Source organism: Protobothrops mucrosquamatus, unplaced genomic scaffold (genome assembly GCF_001527695.2).
Source record: "Protobothrops mucrosquamatus isolate PMUCROS unplaced genomic scaffold, P.Mucros_1.0 scaffold1076, whole genome shotgun sequence".
Lineage (NCBI taxonomy): Eukaryota > Metazoa > Chordata > Lepidosauria > Squamata > Viperidae > Protobothrops > Protobothrops mucrosquamatus.
Window position 1 is genome coordinate 415,565 of NW_015387304.1, and position 21,329 is coordinate 436,893.

At 36.6% G+C, this 21,329-nt stretch overlaps 1 protein-coding gene across 1 annotated transcript; it reads left to right on the forward strand.

Annotated features, from left to right (window-relative positions):
* Window positions 1-1,118: 1,118 nt before the first annotated feature.
* HEXB (hexosaminidase subunit beta) lies at window positions 1,119-20,902 on the forward strand. Its single transcript, XM_015820139.1, has 12 exons — window positions 1,119-1,265; window positions 3,205-3,270; window positions 4,168-4,214; window positions 4,914-5,024; window positions 7,895-7,996; window positions 10,038-10,167; window positions 11,181-11,352; window positions 12,122-12,208; window positions 15,533-15,605; window positions 17,930-18,104; window positions 18,841-18,931; window positions 20,580-20,902. The coding sequence occupies exons 1-12, from the start codon at window positions 1,127-1,129 to the stop codon at window positions 20,686-20,688; spliced, it is 1,302 nt and encodes a 433-aa protein (XP_015675625.1). The 5' UTR covers window positions 1,119-1,126; the 3' UTR covers window positions 20,689-20,902.
* The last annotated feature ends 427 nt before the right edge of the window (window positions 20,903-21,329 follow it).

A 21,329-nucleotide genomic window follows, 5' to 3' on the forward strand; every position in this document is an offset into this window, starting at 1 on the left:
GTCTTTTATTCTACACAGCGGTCTTTGTTCATTATTTAATCAGCCATGACTCACACTGGAAGCCTCTGTTTTCATTATTTTTAAAAGTGCGTGATTGTTGTCTGTCTGATACTAACTTGGGATAGTTGTAGGTCTATTACCAATAAGAGAATGCATTGACTATTACATAACCTCTAGCATCCAAGTGCATAAAAATATGCATTTTTACAGATTAATTTTAAATATTGATGGTGGAGATTCTCAGCATACTTCAGTGAGGCAACAGATAGCAGGAAATGCATGGTTAATGCTCCCTTCCATTATAGGTTGGATAATTACATTGAAATGATCTCGGAGACAACTTCTTTTCAACTTAGAACAATCTTTCCCAAGTTGGTACATTCAGAATTTACCATTGGCAACATAAAGTATCTGCAGTTGCAAACAAGTAACATCATAAACACAATAACTATTCAGAGTCACTGGGAGTCAGGTGGCACGTAAATTTAATAAATAATCGCACAAATGAGATATTAATGTCATAAGGTGACCAGATTACAGAAATCACATCATTTGTGAGTAATGTTACAATATTATGAATTATCAACATAAAGGCTGTTGCTGCAACTAGTTCCCATGTTGGCTGGAAATTGTGGGTAGGTGTTGAGTGATAAAAGGAGAGGATCTTAAAAATAATCAAATTTTGCTGAATTTCAAAATCCACACTAACACAGAATTGGTGTGTTCAGATCTACTTAACAGTTCTGTTTCAGTAATTGGGAGTTATACAGTTATGCTAACCTATTTCTTGTCTTGTTGACTTTCAGTTTAATTCAATGTTTGAATTCAGTCATTATAGTTAGAACAAGCCATGGTTCAATGTGATGAAATCATTGTTGATTCACATATTGCTTTGAGAATCAATGTTCAAGGAAATTATTTCTGACCAGAAATAACTTGAAAACTTGTTAAAATAACCCAAATTACTAGCACTATATTGTCTTTCTATTATGAAAAAATAACAGTAGCTTGTCTTTTTTAATTATTAGATTTGGGTTTCTTTGGTTTCTGACAATCTTGCTAGAAAGCAAATTTTGAATAACATTTTTTCTGTGCCATTGAATTTACTTACAGGTATTATGAATATATGTTTGGTTATCCCAAATGGCAGAATCAAAATGAGAAAAAACCCCTATGTGAAACAGAATTGTCCTTTCTTCAGGTGATCATCACTTCAAAGGATTCTGAATGTGATAAATTCCCTAGTATTACATCAGATGAAGCCTGTGAGTATTTGAAATATAAATGTGTACAAAATTGTGCCTGTCTTCTGTCTTCCTTATTTTCTTGCATCTTATGGGTATGTTATTGGACGATATTTTAAATCATCTGTAATAACCCCTTTCTTATCTAATAATTTTATCTGTGAGTAATTGAATAAAATATTACAATATTGCAGGTCAAAATTTCTTTAATAAGACTCATTGTGACTAATATATGTATTTATGATACAGTTATATAGTGTCAGCCCCTTGAGGTAGTTCTGATAAGAAACCAAAATCATGAGCTTCACTAGGTTACAATAACAGAATCTTGCATGTCTGAAAGCACTTCTGCCTTTACTTTCCAGAGAATTAGGGAGGATCCCTTCTGAGACATTTTCCACATTCCCATTCCTTGTAGCCGGACATCTTTTGTCTGACCGCTAACTAGGCTGTGGCTCTTCTTGCTGACTCCCAAGGTTATTTTCACAACACATTACTCATAGCTTATCTCGTTACAAAAATGGATGGAGATGAAGCATATCATTACACAAATTAGATGTATATATTTTGATACTTGAAATATTTGATGAACGCAAAAGGGACTGGCAATAAAATTCAGTATTCTATTAGATGGCTCCTTCTCAAAGATACGTTATTCATTTCCTCATTCTGAATCTTTTTTTATCTCCTTCCCCATACAATTCATTAGTATTCCACATGCTCAGGAGTCAGTGCACTGATTTTGGAATTGTTTCCGTCTCATTAAAGGCTTTATTTTGAATAAAATATTAAAGTTTCCCTGTGAAGTGAGGATAATGTAATCCTGAATTTATAAGGATTCTGAATTTCAGTAGAAGGAATGCAGCTTGATTGTCATCCTGTTAACATTGTTTTTTTTTTCCTAATCTATTCAGGGATGTGGGTATCTATGAATGAATGGCCCTGAACATTTTCTAAGCTGGAGGAAATTTCAGTTCCTTTTCAGAGCAATGTATCTGCAAATGACATAAATAGGGAAATACTGCACACATTTCTCTTTGTGCCTGGGCTTTGCACTTTAGCTAGAAACCTTAGTATATATGAAAGGCATTAGAGTTCTATTGATCCCATCCATGGAGCCATCCCATCTATTGTAGCCATGTACAGTACTGTGAGCTTCTTAGAAATGTTTGTTGATTTCCCTGGTTCCACTGCAAAAACAAATGAGGGGTGAATCAGGTTCACAAATCTGTTTCCTGAGCAACTTCATTCACTTTGGGAAATAACAAGTAACATATACCTGATATCAAGAAATTGCTATTCCTTAGAGCAGTGATTCTCAACCTGTGGGTCAGGACCCCATTTGGGGTCAATCGACCATTTCATGCAAGGCTGTCTGCCATTTTTTTTGTCCGCCATTTCTTTTTTCCGCCATTTTTCCCCCTTTTCCGGCGGGTGCCTTACCTCCCTTGGGCTGGGCCAGCTGGGGGTCGGCCTGCTCCGTCTCTGCCGCTTGCCAGCTACGCCTCGGCCGGCGTAGGGGGCGGAACCACGCATGCGCGGCGCTCCCGGGCAGGGAAAGTCCTCGACTTACGACCGGTTGGGTAGTCCTCGACTTACGACCGGTTTAGTCCTCGACTTACGACTGGCTTAGTCCTCAACTTACGACCGGTTTAGTCCTCGACTTACGACCGGTTTAGTCCTCGACTTACGACCAGTTTAGTCCTCGACTTACGACCGGTTGGGGTCGCGGCATTAAAAAGGTTGAGAACCACTGCCTTAGAGGCTGCTTGTTGTGGGAAAGTGACCTGCCTTGTATGGGCTTAGTTTCCTTTCATTAGACCTATAGAACAACTGCTTCCACGTTTCGTTTCCACATATAAGCAGTCAGCGTGCAACAAAGTGCTAATTTTGTAAGTGGTTGTTTAATTATTTGTTTTACTGAGTAATAATTCCATGTTAAATATTTTTCCCTTTTAAGATCATCTCCAAGTATCAAAGCCCACGTCTGTGCTGAAGGCTGAAAAAGTTTGGGGAGTCTTAAGAGGTGAGTCTCAAAGTAATAGAGGATGAAACTATTTCCTATTCACCCAGCATGTTGTTGTTGTTGTTGTTGTTATTATTATTATTATATTTAATGAAGTATAATGATTAATTATCATAATGATTATTATGATGGTCCAAGCATCACTTCGAAAAATCATCTTCCTGCATTAGCAATCATGGTTAATACTGATATAAATCTATGCCCTTATAAATGTTTACTCTGTTTTGAAAACCATCTATTGACAGTGTCAGCATAGTCTGTGGCAATGGCTTTGCAAACTGTGCATTGCATTAAAAAAAAAACATTTATCTTTCCTAAATCTATTGTAAATTAACTTTATTAGGTGACCCAAATTCCAGTTTTGCATATAGTCCCAACTCTTATATTACTTTAAACTTTTATTATATTGACTTTTCTCCCAAACAGTGAGCTGATTTTTTTTTAATATGGATCATGTTAAAAGCTGAGTATAGACTATTGTAATTCATCTGTGATGGGCTCCATACTGTAATGAATTTGGAAACATGCAAATCTAAATTAGATTTCAAAACATTAATAGCCCATCCAGTACTGGGTTGGCTTTGCTGTTACTGCAGATATTCAGAGGAAAAGATGAGACAGAAAATAAAAGTGATTTGTGCTTCTTCCTCTCTCATTTCTCAATTTTTTCAAAAGAAGGGGTCCTCTGCAAGTAAGATACAGTTTGTGCCACAAATAAGTCCCATTGAACTCTATGTCTTTCCATTTTCCCTCTTTAAAAGAAATTTAGAAATTTAGGAACAAGACCCATTGTTCATTTAAACCTCTTTGGAATATCTGAAGTGATAATTGCTTCAAAACAATATTTCTTTGCCAGTTCGGAATTAAAGTTCCATGTCTCTCTTTCGCTCTTTCCAGGTCTGGAAACTTTCAGCCAGTTATTATATGAGGATGATTGTGGAAGTGTGAGTATTCCAGATAATACATTATTTTCTTCAGGTTTGGCATTAGCACTTCCAGATGTTGGTGTTCTATGATTTGAGGTTATTTGGAGAGGTAATATTATAACATACATTTATTTATTAAGAGAAATATTTTAATACAATAAAACAATACTGCAGAATCTGCACTAGCTTCTTATGAGCTAACAGAGAACTAATAGAGTTTGCTGAAACTCTATTAACTGTTTATTAACTTATTTTTTATTTATTTATCTATAATATATCATTTCAACCTTGAGTTACAAATATTCTCCTTCATTGGTGTTTTATTTATTGCTTTTGCTCTGGTAGGACTAAACTGGGAGTCCTATATTTGGCTGGTTGTTTGGACAACTCTCCCCATTTCATAGGCAGTGACAGTTATGATGATGTTTACACTAAACAGTGTTTATATTTGAATATAACATATATATTAATTTATTAATTAGTTTGCAGGTAATAAAGAATAACCTTTCCAAACAGTAGGAAGAGCAGTAACTTTATTTATATAAATACATAATTTTTGAAGTCTATGAGTAAAATGCATTGCAATCTATTTGGTACCTTTTATATGCTAGGAAATCACGTTTAACACCTGAAGTAAATGTATCTTACCACAAAGGTCAAATTTGATTATCTGTTATATTCTTTGCATGGACATGGCTCTTTTGTTTGTTTCAACAGTATTTTGTTAATGAGTCTTACATAAGTGACTTTCCAAGATTTGCATATCGAGGAATCTTGCTTGATACATCACGACATTTCCTACCACTGAAAGTTATTCTAACTAATTTGGTAAGTGATCCAGGTATATACGTCTGAGTCAGCTTGGTATATAAAGCTATAGTTGAGAAGGCTCTAGTAGGCATTTAAAACAAATGCTTGTAGATAAATAAGATATGTGTATTAATCTCTGCATATTGCGGGTGAGTTTTTACTTTAAAATTCCATTATAGTATTTACTGTTGTTCTCACTGCCATTCCTTATTCAACTTATATCTTGCCTACCTTCCCACAGGGCATTTAGTGCAGCTTATAATTTTAGAAAAACTTAAGGACATGTAGTCTTCAATTTATGACCATTTGTTCAGTGGCCATTCAAAGTTACGACAGCACTGAATGAAGTTACAGCTGTTGCAGCACCCCTGTGATCATGTGATCAAACTTTAGGCACTTGGCAGCCCAGGTGAACCTGTGACTGGTGAACTCCTCAATTCTTCAAATCGGGCACATCTTTCCATGTATTCTGCCCCATTCTCGCAGTGCTCCAGAGAGCCTTCAGAAAGCTTCCTAGGTCTTCCCCAGGTCTTGTGGGAACATATGCATTATTTAGAGAATGGCAGATGCCCCTTTCTCATGATGCTTCAGAAAACCTCACAAATTTTCCAAAGGATCATGATAATGGGGCACATAAGTGGACTCGGGAAAAAGTCCTAGCATGGCCAACAGCTTCCTCGCTTACAGTAGGGCCAGGCTGGGTGTGCCTCACCAACAGCAGGAGGAAAGTGGTAAAGGTCAGCAGGGCATGGCAGAGCCTATGGAGTGCAGAGCGCCTGGGCTGAGACATGCTGCACTATTATGCAGGGATGGGCTGTGGTGGCTGAGGCTTCCCACAGCACGGCAGCTTTGTGGCGCTCTGCTGGGTCAGGCTGGGGCAGCTGAGACTTTCCAACTGGCGGGGCCAGTTTTTGGGCACTCGGTCTCTAAAAGGTTCGCCATCACTGTTCTATGGTATAGTTACTGAAAAAGCAAGTTCTCACAGACCAAATGAAATGGACTTGGCCAGAAGAGAAAAACATGCTTTCTTAAAGTTAGAGAAGAGGCTTCAACTTCCATGTTAAAAATGCTAATGTCACCCTTTTAGAATACTAATAATGAAGTCTAAAATTCTGGGTAACATGAACAAGATGTATCAGTAAAACCATTTTGCACATAATGGTCCTAAGGCAAAATCCAAGATCCATAGACGTGTTTTCATTCAGTGAAAGGATGACCTAGAAAACTGAAGAGTGAATGGCTATTGGATTTTAGCAAAGAAAAAAGGCCAGTGAAATGAGGCCATGGCATGAAACAGTTGGCTCCATACTGGAACGGATTTGGCAGAAGAATAAAACACAAGAAACTTCCTATGAGAAAAGGGGAATGGGGTGGGGAAATAGCAGAAGTTCTGTTCTCTTTCAATCAGAGTTCAGGATGCAGAAAGTGTTAAGTTACAGAAGGCAGGTTCTTTAGACTTTTAGGAGGAATGTCATAAAGATAAGAATCAGTAGGCCTAATTACCAAGGAAAATGGTGAGCTCCTCTTGTGTACATTTAAGTGTAATCTAGACAGCTACCTGTCAAGAATATATTAATTTAGATTTCTGCACTGAGCAGGGAGAACCTGATGGCCTAAATTACCTCTTCCCATTAACCATTTAATTGGGTCAGTTTCCATTCATGGTCCCCAAACCTGCTGACAAAACCACTTTTTAGGGCCTTATGATAAAGCAGCAGGTTGGGGGCTAACTGTACCTCAGTGGAAATTATTTTCATTAAGAAGGGACCACTACTGAGAAGACCCTTTTTCATGGTCCCACCAGATGCCAATCCCTAATCAATGGGACCCACAACATACAGACAAGAACTCATGTAGTTTTGAGGAACACATTTAAGGCCTGAATTTTACACTGTAAAGACATCTACGTAGTTAATATATGTCTATACATTTCAGCAACATGTGGAAAGCTCTGTGATAAATACCTGCTTTGGCAGCTATCTTATTTATTCATTATATTTGGGTTCTGTAACTGTGTATTGAAATAAGTTATGTAAAACTAAATATCTTGTAAACATCTATATGTCAACTCTGTTGTTCGTCCATCGATTTCGATGAAGACCTTGACATCTTATGGATTATGGGCCATCATCGGTGTGTCCGTAGATGGCTGATGAGACCGATGTTAGCACTGAATGTTCTGCCACATACTGAACAGAGAAATGTGGACACTATTGCTTCAGCATTTGCAGCTCTGGCTTTACGGAGTGCTCGCTTCTCTTGTGCCAAGATTGTCCTTCTGTGTTCATATGTCTGGCAACCCTGTCTGGGTTCATATGTCTGGCAACGAACATATGTCTGGCAACGAACCTGACTGCAGCCATTTTGCTCATTCTAGCTTGCCACAAGAATGGGAGGGTGTGTGGAGGATTTCTAGTAGTCTAAACATTTTACTGTCCCGTGTTATATGGGATGGTGGTGAACATTTGGTTAGAAATCCCACCAAACTGTTCTATTGGGGAACAGAGCTGATTGCATGGCATTGGGGTGGAAAGTTCAACTTTGTAATATTGTCTCTCTTTGAAGGGAATTTCAGACTTGGTTTCACTCTTAACCATGCCAATACTATGTAACCAATAAACATGTTCTTTGAGGAAAGCTCAAACCTCGGAGTTCTGATTTATTTGGTCTTGTCTATCGGAACCTTGATACTATAAGTATCTGTATGTAAAGCTTTTCTCCATTGAGTTCTCTCAGGGCTAGAAATAATTCAGTAGTTATAGAAGCAATCATGAGATTGTTTACATTGAGGGCATGGTAGAAATCAGATTTTAAATTCCCACATATATAAATTAATTTTTGAATATAGCACGCGTCACTAAAACATCATCTTGTCTTTCATATCACAGGATGCCATGGCCTTTAACAAGTTCAACGTCCTGCACTGGCACATTGTAGATGACCCTTCCTTTCCTTATGAAAGTACTACTTTTCCAGAATTGAGTGCCCAGGTAAGTAAGAACATATGAAATCTTGTAGAAAGTATTTAAAAAATAGAATTCAGAGACCTATTTCATACATACTTCAGATATATTAGGGCCACCATATTGACTGGGAATGATGGACCAACATATTGGACACTTTCAACCTGTAAAATCTGAAATAGTAATTCAGGGTAATGCTGCAACAGAGTAGAAGATTTGTAATTTATTGAAGGGAAATGAAATTACATTATTTTGATGCTTGACCAGCATCAAATAATATAAAACATCCTAAAACTAAGATACAGCTAAAGAATAATATAAAACCATTGCAGTCAGCACAGTTAAACTTTCTTAGTTCAGGTACACAATTTTGAATATTTGTACTATCCACTAAGCTTTCAGTGAAAAACAATAATAAAATGTAATGAGTTAACAATGGCAATTGAGATCAGCAACTCCATCACTACATGATCATTAAGCACAATGTCACTTGACCACAACAATTTACAATAGCAGTTGCAGCAATCCCAAATCCTGCATGGTGGCAGTGCCTGGCAGGTACATGATTGCCATTTGCATCCTCTTCCAACTTGCCCATTGACTTTGCTTGTCAGAAGCTGGCTGTGAAGGTCACAAATGGTGATCATGTCACCATGAGACATTTGTGATCATCATAATTGTGAGCTAGTTGTCAAGCACCTAAATCATGATCTCATGATCACAAGAATACTACAGCTACCAGGACCGATCATAAATCCCTCTCATTTAACACTGTCATAACTTTGAACTGTTGCTGAACAAGTGGTTGTTCAATGAGAATTATCTGTACAATTTTATATATTACCTTAATTCAAGCCTTGTGTTGCCAAAACTCATCTGTGTCTGAACAAGAAGAAGAATTGTTTGACTCCTAAGTAAATATGGGGGGGATCTTTTTCTCTCCCCCACTTAACCACAGATGTCTGTGTGGGGGAGAAGTGTTAAACTTGGCAAGACAGAAGATGGAGCATTCCTCACTAGAGGAACATATTAATTTGGAAGGAAAAAAAACATAGTTCACTGAATATTGCACATATTTATTGGTTCGGCATACTCATTGACTGTTTGAGAGAGAACCCGGAATGAAATGTTTGTTGAAGATATGTTTGTTGAGTGATATGTCTAATTGTTGTTGCAGTGTTCTTCTCTGTGCCCTGCTAAGACAGATATCACAAAACTCCTATAACCTACCACCTGGTTCCTTATTACAATGTGATTTTGCACTGTAGATTTTATTTGGCCTTAAGCCAACATTTAATTTCTTCTTTTTAGTAATAATGCCAAGGCAGTCAAAAGATTACTATGTAGTGTTCAGTGTTCCTATTAGCAATTAGCCGATAAGGACTTCTGGGTGACTTACAATGTCACCAAATTCTGTGAATTGGCATATGATGCTTTCTGAAGATTCAATTACTCCTATATTTATTGCTTGTCTTTCTTTTTGTATTTGTTTGCTTGTGCTTGTTTGTTGGCCTTTGGTTGTAACAGTTTGCTGGCCTTTGGTTGTAACAGTTTTTTATTTCACATGGGTTATGTCAATGACAGAGCAGCATATTTATTCCTATTGACACAATGATGTCCTATCAAGCATAAAAAAATAACACAAAGGCATCTTCTTGTCTTTTTCAATTACCAACCTCAAGTTTCACGGGCTAGATCTTCAGAGATACTGCAACCATGTTCAGCTTTTTATCCATAAAAGTCATTTGCTAGCTCCTCAATAAATGCATAGTCACTCAGAAAAATAATACATAGGAAGGCAAGATTAATTTCTCCTAGGATTTCAGAGAAGATGACCTTGGATAGGTCACTTTGTCTTAGTATTACTCCAGTTACTGATTATCAGTAAAAGGTACAAATGGTTTGTGCTTACGGTAATTTCATTCAAAAAATAACTTGTATCTGGATTATATCCTAGTGCTTCACTGTTGTAATATCATGTTGCTCCTAGATTTAACCACTCTTCTCACTTGTTGACATTTTCCTGGAGTATTGGGGGAAAAATGCAACCTCTTGTTTATTTCCACAGGGTGCTTATACTCCCAACCATGTTTATACTCCCACTGATGTTCATAATGTCATAGAATATGCTCGCTTACGAGGGATTAGAGTTATTCCAGAATTTGATATGCCAGGACATACTCAGTCTTGGAGAAAAGGTAAAATGTGTATTATTCTAAAAGGCAAACTGAAAATACTCTATGCTTACAATAGGAATCAAAAAAGAAAAAAGGAAGATTAGTAGCTAAATGCAGATACAACTTTATTATGAAATATTATTCAAATTTAATTTAAGTTGTTACATAATTCAAGTCTTGCCTGACTATAATTTAGTTGTGTTCAGATTTTAAATATCTTCTAATAAAAAGAATAGGTAGGGTTTCAACTGCTTTTATTTATCTCCTATGTTTTATTGATTTTATTGTAATTGAGATTCGGGCAGCATACAGATTTAATAAATTATGATTGCACAGTCAGCCAGATGTTTAGACTGGATTTGGCACTGCAGTATTAAGGTAGATCAGGATAGTTGACCTGTGGTCCTGGCAGGGAACCCCATTCAAGACTCTCTGATCATTTCTGAAAACTGTTAGCATGTATTGCTTCCCTGTCATTTTGAAGAAAGAACACACATAAACTGTAGCATGAGCCATTAAATAAAATTAACATAGTTTTAAAAATAAATATTCCTAATCATTCCCCCTTACCCAATAAGAACATTAAACATCCAGCCTTGTTGGTATAAGTACCTCTAGATAAATCTGTACCCTGATTTACTGTTGCCTTTGCCCTATTACAACCATCCAGCCAACAAAAGATTACCCATTCTAGAGGATTAATAAGGTACATGTTTCTGCCAATGTCAGTGATTATCATTAAGAGATTCAAAAAATGGAAACAAATTGAATTCAGGACAAAAGTACTGAATAAATAGCTAAATCATATCATGTGAATACAAAGGTTTTATGAGTCATTATTTTCTAAATCTGATACCTAGCCAGTAGTCATATTCCATTTGAAAGGATTATGTTCTGGGCCATTACAAAGAAAAACGTATTTAAGTTCTCGGAAACACTTTTAAAATCAATGTAATAAATGCAAGTTCATATAGAATAAAATAGCATACATCTTTTGTTTTATTTTTGTCTTTGTTTTATATACTGGGGAAAAGATATCCTCACACCTTGCTACAGTGGAAAACATCCAAGTGGCTCTTATGGACCTATAAACCCCATTTTGAATGCAACTTATGATTTTATGATGAAATTATTTGAAGAAGTTGGCACTGTATTTCCCGATGATTATATCCACTTAGGAGGAGATGAAGTGGACTTCAGTTGTTGGTATGGTGTAACACCAAAACTAAAAAGATATTAGCATTATACAATTAGCAAGACTTGATTAGGAAGAGATATTTTAGAAAGTCCAGTACTATAAATGCAGCATCTATCTGCATCTTATTAATGTAGCCCTGTCAATATCCAGGATTACAGAGCCGTTGAAGGAAGGCTTCAACTGCAGCCATATGATCCTAGAAAGAGGCAGTGGCTTTATTGAAGTGGAGATCTTTTCCTGAATACAGAATATTTCAAAGTATTTCTCCTAATAAAATGTACAACTTTACATTTCCAAAATATATGTGATATGGAAAGTCTACATACTCGTTGAAATGCCAGATTTTTGAGATGTAAAAAAAATCAGACCAAGATAAATAACTTCAGACTATTTTACACTTTTAGTATAACATATAAGCTATATAATTCAATTGAAAAACAAACTGGACTCTTTTGGAAAATAAAAAGAAACTTACAATAATATGATTATTGTATTGTACAGGACAATTGCTTATGCACTGAATATCCTGATCTTAAGATTCCATGCCAAAAATTTAATGGGACTTGCAAATGCTTTATTCTTACTAAACAGTGGCCCAAGCTAGCTTATTATCACAAATCAGAGAAGGCATTCTTCATATTAGCATTATCTTGTTTAGATCCCCACTCATGTGTGATTAAAAAGAAACATAAGAGTGCAAAATCTATTCTATTCTATTACTACTTTAGTACTATATTATAAGAAATGTAATTTGTTGCTATTGTTTTTCTTTCTTAGGAATTCCAATCCTGATGTAACTGAGTTCATGAAAAAGAAAGGATTTGGGTTCTGGTATTCTAAACTGGAATCCTATTATATTGAAAAGTGAGTCTGTTTCTTTTTCAGAAAGATTACTTCATGTATTTGCAACTACTTTTATTGCTTGCTTTAATCCCCTAAATCAGGGGTGTCAAACTCTCAACGTCATGTGACGTGTCGCGATGTATCGCAACTTTTTTTCTATTGCTGGCAATGGGGTGGGTGCGGTTTCGGCACTAGCTGCTTTCGGTTTTTGCTGCTAGCAAAACTTCCTAAAGGCCAGTGACAGGCTGGCTTCTTGCAGCTGAGGACTGTAGGGATTGGAATGAATGACATAACAATGTCACTAGAGTGGACATAACAATGTCACTAGAGTGTGACATTTTGAGAGCCTGAAAGGGTACCTTTTGTAACTTAGAAAAAGAGAAAAACACGCTGTTGAAAACCAGCAGTTTTCCTACCTAATATTAGCAGCATGATCTGTGATTGCCCCTTACATTATTGGCTGTGGCCTGGAACTTTATTTATTTTTTATTCTCCTTGCTTTTTTGTTGTCCATTTTCTATCCTGGAAAAGATGGAGAAGATGGGGTTGGAGTTTGCATAAGACAAAGAAGATAGAGTAGAACATTTGGCTCAGTTCTATATCTAGTGCATTTGAATTAATTAAATAATTGGGTATTTTCAGAAGTTTTGAGGCAAAATCTGCCTTATTCATTAACCCAGTATAGTTGTAGACCCTAGTTCAGTGATGGCAAACCTTTTAGAGACCGGGTGCCCAAACTGCAACCCAAAACCGACTTATGCATCGTCGGGTGCCAGGTGGGTGTGGCCCATTGGCTGGGCATGGCTGCGGTGGTAACAGCAGACTGGGTGGGACTAAAAAGTTCAATCAATCAATTCCAACTTTGCAAGATCTTTTTTTTTCCTGCAAGAAGTTGAAATTGACTGATTGATTGAACCTTTTTTTTTTTTTTTTTGCACACGGCGGCGGAGGCCTAAAGCGAAAAGGTTTTATAAAACCCAGCTGAAGGCCTAGGACTGGGGCGACGGTGCACATGCCCACAGAGAGGGCTCTGAGTGCCGCCTCTGGCACCCATGCCATAGGTTTGCCACCACTGCCCTAGTTCATAGTTTCTTCTAAAGATGCTGTGTTTTGCGATCTCAACAGTTGCTTCTTCTGACTAGAAAATTCAATAGGTAGATTAGGAGAGTTTTCAAACCAGCCATGTGCTATAGAATAGCTAAGCTCAATTCAGGTGATGCCATTTACCTCATGATTTTCCTCATATTTTATCACCACCCAAAAAAAAAATCATTTAAGAGCAGGATTGTGTAGAGGAGCATAAATATGGCCTTGGAGAAGATATGTGGAAATCATTACCAAAGAACATGAGCTCAGCCTGGGAAAACAAGACAGAAAGAAACTTAAAGTCACCCTGCCTTAACACTCTTTGGTATAAGAGAGAGGCAAGAGAAGAGAAACCATTCTCAGGTTTTCAAGTTTCCGTTCTTATAGCCTATTTCAGCAAATTGAGTTCTAGTAGTTCTTGGAGTGTTTGCTTCCTGGCCTGGTATAACTTGAAGAGCTGACAGATTGGAATAGTTACACAAATGGTTTGTCTTTGGTTTGTTTTAAAAGATGATAAAAGGAAAGTGTGCTATTGAAACAAATAGAAGTCATCTGAAATAATGAATGGTTTTTTTTATATCACTCATTCTTGCCATATCCTTTCTTGGTTTTGGCTTTTTAAAATACACCCTTTTTCTAACAAAATTGAATTTTTAAACATGCTTTTTACTTTGGAACTGGGAGAGGAGTACTGAGGTTTTCTTTTGAAATAGGAGACTCAATCAACAGCACATACTGTCCTTTAGAATTAAATGTTCCTGAATGAAAGTGGATGGGAAGAAAAGGTTACACTCACACCAACTTATCCACAATTGACCCAGTTCATCTCAGATTTCATGCTCTTTTTTTGGCAGTTAAAAACAATGAAAGTTTCATATGATTAATTTGAGAGGGAAAATCAAACAGGCAAGTTTTCTACCATAAACATGAAACTATCTAGGAGAGATTACAAACTTGACTAGGTATCAGAAAAAAATGTATTTCCAATCAATGTAACTTAAATTAAAGTTTAAAAGTAAGCTTTGTTGCAACAATCTCATCTTCCATTTCAGGCACCTAAAACATAATAGTTAAAATTACATCTAGAATAGTGGAAAACTAGATTAGTTAAAGTAACCATTGGAAGCACATGGCATTTGTTCTGAGAGCATATAATTTTAAAGGGGAAGCCATTGGGACTTTGGGGCAGTAGGTTTGAAACTGAAGCAGAAAAAAAAGAAGGAAGGAAGGAACAATGTCTGCTTTAAAATGATGGAGCAGAGAGGGGATATCTCTTTCAACTCAGTTTATTTTTTCGCTGTGAGGATAAAACATAATGAGATGCACATATTTAAAACATGTTAAGTAGCAAATCAAGCTCAGTTCCTAGTAACGTTCACATTCATATCTTTTTTTTGACAATGATGGAAAAGTAACCTTCTTGCCATTGCCTTCTTCTATTTTTTTTTCAAATTCCCAGAGTTGGATTACTAAAGATCTGGCATACAAGTAATTCCCTCCCAAATAATACAGTAATTCAAACACTATTTAACTCTATGAAAAACAGCCAAGATTAGCTAACTGTCGCCACATTGCCAAATATATTTATTAAAAAAAAATCTTCTGTTCAGACATGTTTGATTCTCAGACACTGCCTAGATAAGTCCCTGCAGGTTTTTTTTAGCAAGGTTTTTCAGACGTGGTTTGCCATTACCTCCTTCCTAGGGCTGAGAGAAAGGGATTGTCCCAAGATCACTGAGCTGACTTTGTGCCCAAAGTGGGACTAGAACTCATGCCACTAGGTTTCTAGCCTAGTGCCTTAAACACTACACCACACCAGCTGCTTCTTAAAATATAAAATCTTAATATAATATGTCAATTTCATTCAAAATTTGCAGCAGAAAAGCAGTACTTTTTAGCACTTAATAATCTTTTACCAGGAAGAGCCCTCAATAAAACCTAAATGAGAAAAGGTCACTTTGTCATACTCAGAAGGATATAGCAACATTAAAACAACCACACAGGAATAGTGTTTATTTGCAAATATACCAGACTATACTTCATTTTCTTTTAGCTCATAATCTAAATCCCATCTTGGTTATTACCTTAAGTTAAGTGTCCATAAATATTTGAAAAGTTCAAAAGTAATTTTACAGGCTATATTTATATCCAGTTATTGTAAGTTGCTGGATGGTCGGTTCTTGGCTGAATTTGCTGTTTGAGAGGGGAACATACAATTGAATGTGTGTCAAATACATGAGTGTTCTGTTTTGCACCTAGAATGCTGGACATAGTGACTTTTCTTAACAAGAAATCCATAATCTGGCAGGAAGTATTTGATGATGGAGCAAAGGTAAGGTCTGAGAAATTGTGTGAACTGTTCCATCATAATTTTGAGAGTAGTTCTCATCTGCAGAAATATATCAGAAAATGTCTGTAGAACTGACTATCTTTTTTATTCATTTATAAAATCAAGAAAAGTTTTAACAAGTATAAACGTGAGTAAGAACAGGGCAGTTGCTGCTTCTGTCCAAGGTTCAGAAAAACCAGCCTTCAAAATATTATAATCCAGACTTTTCTCATCTAGTATCCTCCAAATGCATTAGGACTACAATTCCTGAATTATTGAATAGCCATTCTGGACATCATAGTGCATATCATAATGATGAAGACTGCAACTTAACATTTATGTAAGGTTCAAAGGAACTAAAATAGAAACCACAGAGAACAAAGGCAGACTGAATAATTTCCAGCCACTTGTCAAGTCTTGAATGGGGAGGCTAGTCAGGATTTCAAAGGAGGCAGAGGGTAGGTGAACAGAGCAAAGTGAGCCAGAAAAGAACTAGTTGAAGCATGGGCATGAGCCATACAGAAAGGAAAGCTTTCTGTACTTCTGCCTCCGAAAATATATTTCAGGAGCTCAGAGGTTTGTTAGGAGGGTTGCAAGATTAGATGCATATCTGCATAGGCTGCAGGAAGCTGCAAGGATGGCCTTTTCTTTGTACATCTCTGCCAAGTAGATAATCCATAACCCCAGGTCTACATGTAACTTTGCAGTATGATCTCACTCCAGAAATGAAGTATGAAGTATGACCTGAAAGAAGGTGCATGCTTTTTTTACAGAGTGGGATCCAGCTAAAACACAGATAAGAATATAATCCACAGCCTCTTGCCCTAAGGTCTTTCTATATCTTTCCTTGTTTTAACTCCCAGGCCATTTATTTTTTCTGATGTCCTCTTTGTTCTCTCATTTTTTTTCTCTTTCTGTATTTTTGGTTCCCACATCCTCTCTTTCTTGGTTGGCTCTCCTCATTTTCTGTTTTTGTTGTTGCTTCTCTTCTAGTCTTGATGGTGCTATAGTTTGAACAAGCAGATTGCTTTGCAGTTAAAGAGTTCTGAACTTTATTGATTTAGTCTAGGCACTTCATAATTTAAACAGAATCACACTTAGTGTGCAATAATTGCACAGTACATCCAGACTTTAATGCTCTTGCCCTCCTGTTCAATATCTATATGAAATTGTTCAGTGAGTTCACCATTGGTTTGGGGCCTGGTTTCAGTACTTCAAGTTCAATTGTACATCTGGACCCCAGACTGCCCAAGTGATGCTCTCAGTGCCCTGATCCAATATATGGATGTTGTTCAGGTCTGGATAGGGAGATACAAACTCAGGCTTAGTCTTACCAAGATTCAGTGATTGTGGCTATTCTGGCTGAATTTGGATTTTTCATGTTTGGTCTTTGATGGGACAGTACTTTCCTAAGTGCACCTTGGGGTCCTTGGTGAATTCTGGGAATTGAAGTCCACAAGTCTTAATGTTGCCAAGGTTGGAGACCCAATTTAAAAGACCAAAAATTGATAATAAGCTGAAAAAAATATTCTGAGGAGCAAGCAGAGAGCTAGAAAAGTAAAAGAAACTCCCTTTGGGGCGGGGGGAACTTTTTACAGAATGTTGAAACTACTGTATTTATAAAATATTGCCTTTGGTTTTTTTCAGAACTTTGTAGTCTTTCCCCATTACTTCATAGTAATTGCCTCACTAGTACCTGATTCAATGAAACCCTTTGCTCCTTATTTGCCTAAGTTTATAAATAGGGAGTGTAACACTCCTCTTTAGCCCTACAGTCCTCCATAAACCAGTTTGTGCTTCATTGTAAACATGTCCTGGTTTCAGCTCAAAAATATCCCTTGGAAAATTTCTGTCTTTCAACATCCTTTCTGTATGACAGGTATTTTTGAATGTTAGAAAATGATATAGAGCAGGTAAGATTGGTGTGATATGGGACATAAAGATAGCCCCTATCTTTGGCTGTTTTGATGTGATATTTTTCTGCATGTATTTAGAAAAGTTCAGAAAGGCAAACCATCACAGCATAGTAGTTAGACTGACAGATTCAGACTGATAAGACCTACATTGAGATCCCTCTTGCAAACTCATTGGACAACTCTGAGCTAGTCATTCTTTCAGCCCAACATACTTCTCATATATAAAAAATATTGTAAAATAAAATTAAGGGGTAATTGTCATGGGTTCTGGGGGAAAAAATGGACTACAAATACAGTAGGCTGTCCTGAATTTTTAGAATTGCTCAAACACCATGCCATGCTGGAATAAATCATATGCATGCTGTTCCAAAAACAAAAAACAACCCCCCCTATAATTTTCTGTATTTTCAGCTGCAGCCAGACACAATAGTTGAAGTGTGGAAGAAATTTTTGTATCAACTTGAATTAGCAAGAGTAACAAAACAAGGGCATCAGGCAATCCTTGCTGCACCTTGGTACCTAGACCTCATCAGTTATGGCGAGGACTGGAAGAACTACTACAGTGTTGAACCACTGGACTTTACTGGTTTGTCAATATCTTGTATTTGGGTTTTTTTCTATGGGGGTTGAGCATTTTTAATACCTTTGGATTCCAGTGCATGAGTGGCATATTCCCATTTAAATAAACTAGTGCTCAAATTCATGTATTTTCTTATGATAGATTACAGGAAAATTTCCTTTTTCATAGTTTGTGTGAAGATTATAATTTTTGTAGCCTAAGAAAAAATACTGTGTACAGGTAGTCCTTGACTTATGACCATAACTGAGCCCAAAATTTCTGTTGCTAAATGAGATAATTAAGTGAATTTTATGACCTTTCTTGCCACAGTTAAGTGAATCACTGCAGTTGTTAAGTTAGTAACATGGTTGTTAAGTGAATCTGGCTTCCCCATTGACTTTGCTTGTCAGAAGGTCACCAAAGGGGATCATATGTCCCTGGGACATGCAACCGTCATAAATATTAATCAGTTGCCAAGCATCCAAATTATGATCTTGTGAACATGGGGATGCTGCAATGCTTGTAAGTATGAAAAACGGTCATAAGTCACTTTTTTCAGTGACGTAACTTGGAACAGTCACTGTTGTAAGTTGAAGACTACCTGTATACGAACCCATCAAATTCCATGGTTTGTGTAATCATACTCTTCAGTTTAAATAATTACCAACACTGGTTTAATTTACCTTAAGATTGCCTTTTAAATACTCTTTTCAATGGCAAATAAGAAATGAACAAATGCTTTTTTTTATCCCTTTAAACACAGGAAGCAAATCACAGAAGGAGCTGGTGCTGGGTGGAGAGGCTTGTCTTTGGGGAGAATATGTGGATGCAACTAATCTTGCACCAAGACTCTGGTAGACCTCATTACTTACCTGGCTTGCTTCTCCTTCCATAAATTTAAGCATCTAATCTTTTTGTTTCTGCTTTAAATGGTGATTAAAAATGTGTGTATGCTTTCCTTGCATCAGAGGATTGCAAATCTCTATTTTCCAATGGTTTCTTCTCCTCCTCATTAATATACAACTTACAACCATTCATTTATCGACCATTCAAAGTTACAATTGCACTGAAAGAAGTTTGAACCTAGCTTCTCCGTTGACTTTGCTTGTCAGGTCATAAAGGGGACAACATAACCTCGTAATAAATATGAACCAGTTGCCAAGCATCTAAATTTTGGTCATGTGAACATGGGGATGTTGCAATGGTCATAAGCATGAAAAACGGTCACAAGTCACTTATTTCAGTGACATAACTTTGAACAGTCACTAAAGGAACTGGTTGAACTTAAAAGCTGTCCTCACAGTTACTACTCTTGTAGTATCCCCACGGACATGTGTTCAGAATTCAGCTGCTTGGCAACCAACATGTACTTATGACAGTTGCAGCATAATTCCAAGCCATGGGCAAGTGCTGTTGGGAGTTTGGAGCAATGAAAATGTATCCCGTTTCAGATGCTTATAAAAAACTTTCTCAACATCATTGCCACATGTGATCACATTTGCAAGTTTCCAACAGGCAAAGTCAATAGGGCAGGGGTAGGCAACCTTGGCTCTTTTATGACTTGTGGACTTCAACTCCCAGAATTCCTGAGCCGGCTCAGGAATTCTGGGAGTTGAAGTCCACAAGTCATAAAAGAGCCAAGGTTGCCTACCCCTGCAATAGAGGAAACCAACTCACTCAAAGATTGTGTGACTCTTTTAACAACTGCAGTGATTCTCTTAACTGTGGCAAAAAAGACATCAACCATACTTGCTCTGTTTTGGAATGAATCTTAACTTCCAGACTTGGATCCTCACACTGCAGACAAAAAAGATCGTAATAACTGTCTTGTTTAGCAACATAAATTCTGGTCATAAGTCAAGGATTACCTGTATTTGCCCTTACAGGAAGCACTAATGAGCTCAATATAAGAAACTGCCTTTACAGATGGGAGACATTTACAGAATCAGAGGCAAATATGCATAACTTCTTTTATATAAAAAGGCATATAGTTATGGGCAGTTTATGCATTGCATGCTGAATCTAGTATTCTCCAACATCATCCAGATTCCAGAATATTCAGCCAGCTTCACAGTACCATTCTTATCATTGGGGAATATTTAAGTCCAATTTGATTTAAATGTTAGGTTTTCTATGTTTGCGCACTCGTAATACAATATATGCAGAACCTAAAACTTTTTTTCTACCAATGCATACTTTCCTAATTTAAATCTGACTTGTATAAAAGGCATGTTTAAGGCACATTTCAATTCATACGCAGAAATATCCATGTTAGTCTGACTATATTCTGAAAGTAACATTGAACCCATAAGCCAGAATGACGTTTTTGCTGAAATCCTGTAATTCAGTATGGCTAAACAAAAAGTACATGTTCCATTTTGAGAACGAGTGGGTAAAAGCTTTTTAATGCTGCAGGTACAGTCCTATTATTTTTAAATAAATACTAACCATTTGATTTTAAAAAAATATTTAAATAAAATTGCATTGGCCTTATAATTGCAGGCCACGGGCAAGTGCTGTTGGTGAGAGACTTTGGAGCAGTGAAAATGTAACCGATATTTCAGATGCTTCTAAAAGACTTACTCAACATCGTTGTCGCATGCTTAGGTAAGATACAGATATTCTAAGATTTTATAGTTTAATAGTAGAGTGTCATCAAAGCTCCTTGTAAATTTCTTGTTTCTCTTTTGTTACTAAATGAGTGTACTGAAGCAGTCTCTCTTCTTTATATGAGCTTTATATGAGCAAAAAGATTTTAGCATAACGTAGGTAGCTTGAAGGCCGGATATGGCTGTATAAATCTTCACAAGATTTGCAAGGATATGGGAACGTATAAATGCACATGAAATAATCATGTCATTTACATTTAATTGTTACATTATGTTAAATTTAATTCAGCCAAATTCAGGATTTGCTATGGCCCCACACATGCCTTTGGCTTAAATATCTTTTAAATGCCAGGTTCAAATAGATAGGTGTAATTTGATATTTACATTTTCCTGAGAAAATAATCTATGGAGCTTTAAATGCATATTTTCATTCTTTGCATTAGTCAGATTTGTGGAAGTACAAGAGTATAATTAAATGAGCGGATAAATTTCACAACTTCACAACATATATGTAAGATTAATATTCTCCCACTATATAGGAAAATGGCATAAGTAAGCTATCTTTCACCAAGTTTCTAATTTGTTTGTATTTTACAGCCATATTTTATATTTTGTATTAATTGAGGTATGCTACTTCAAGTGT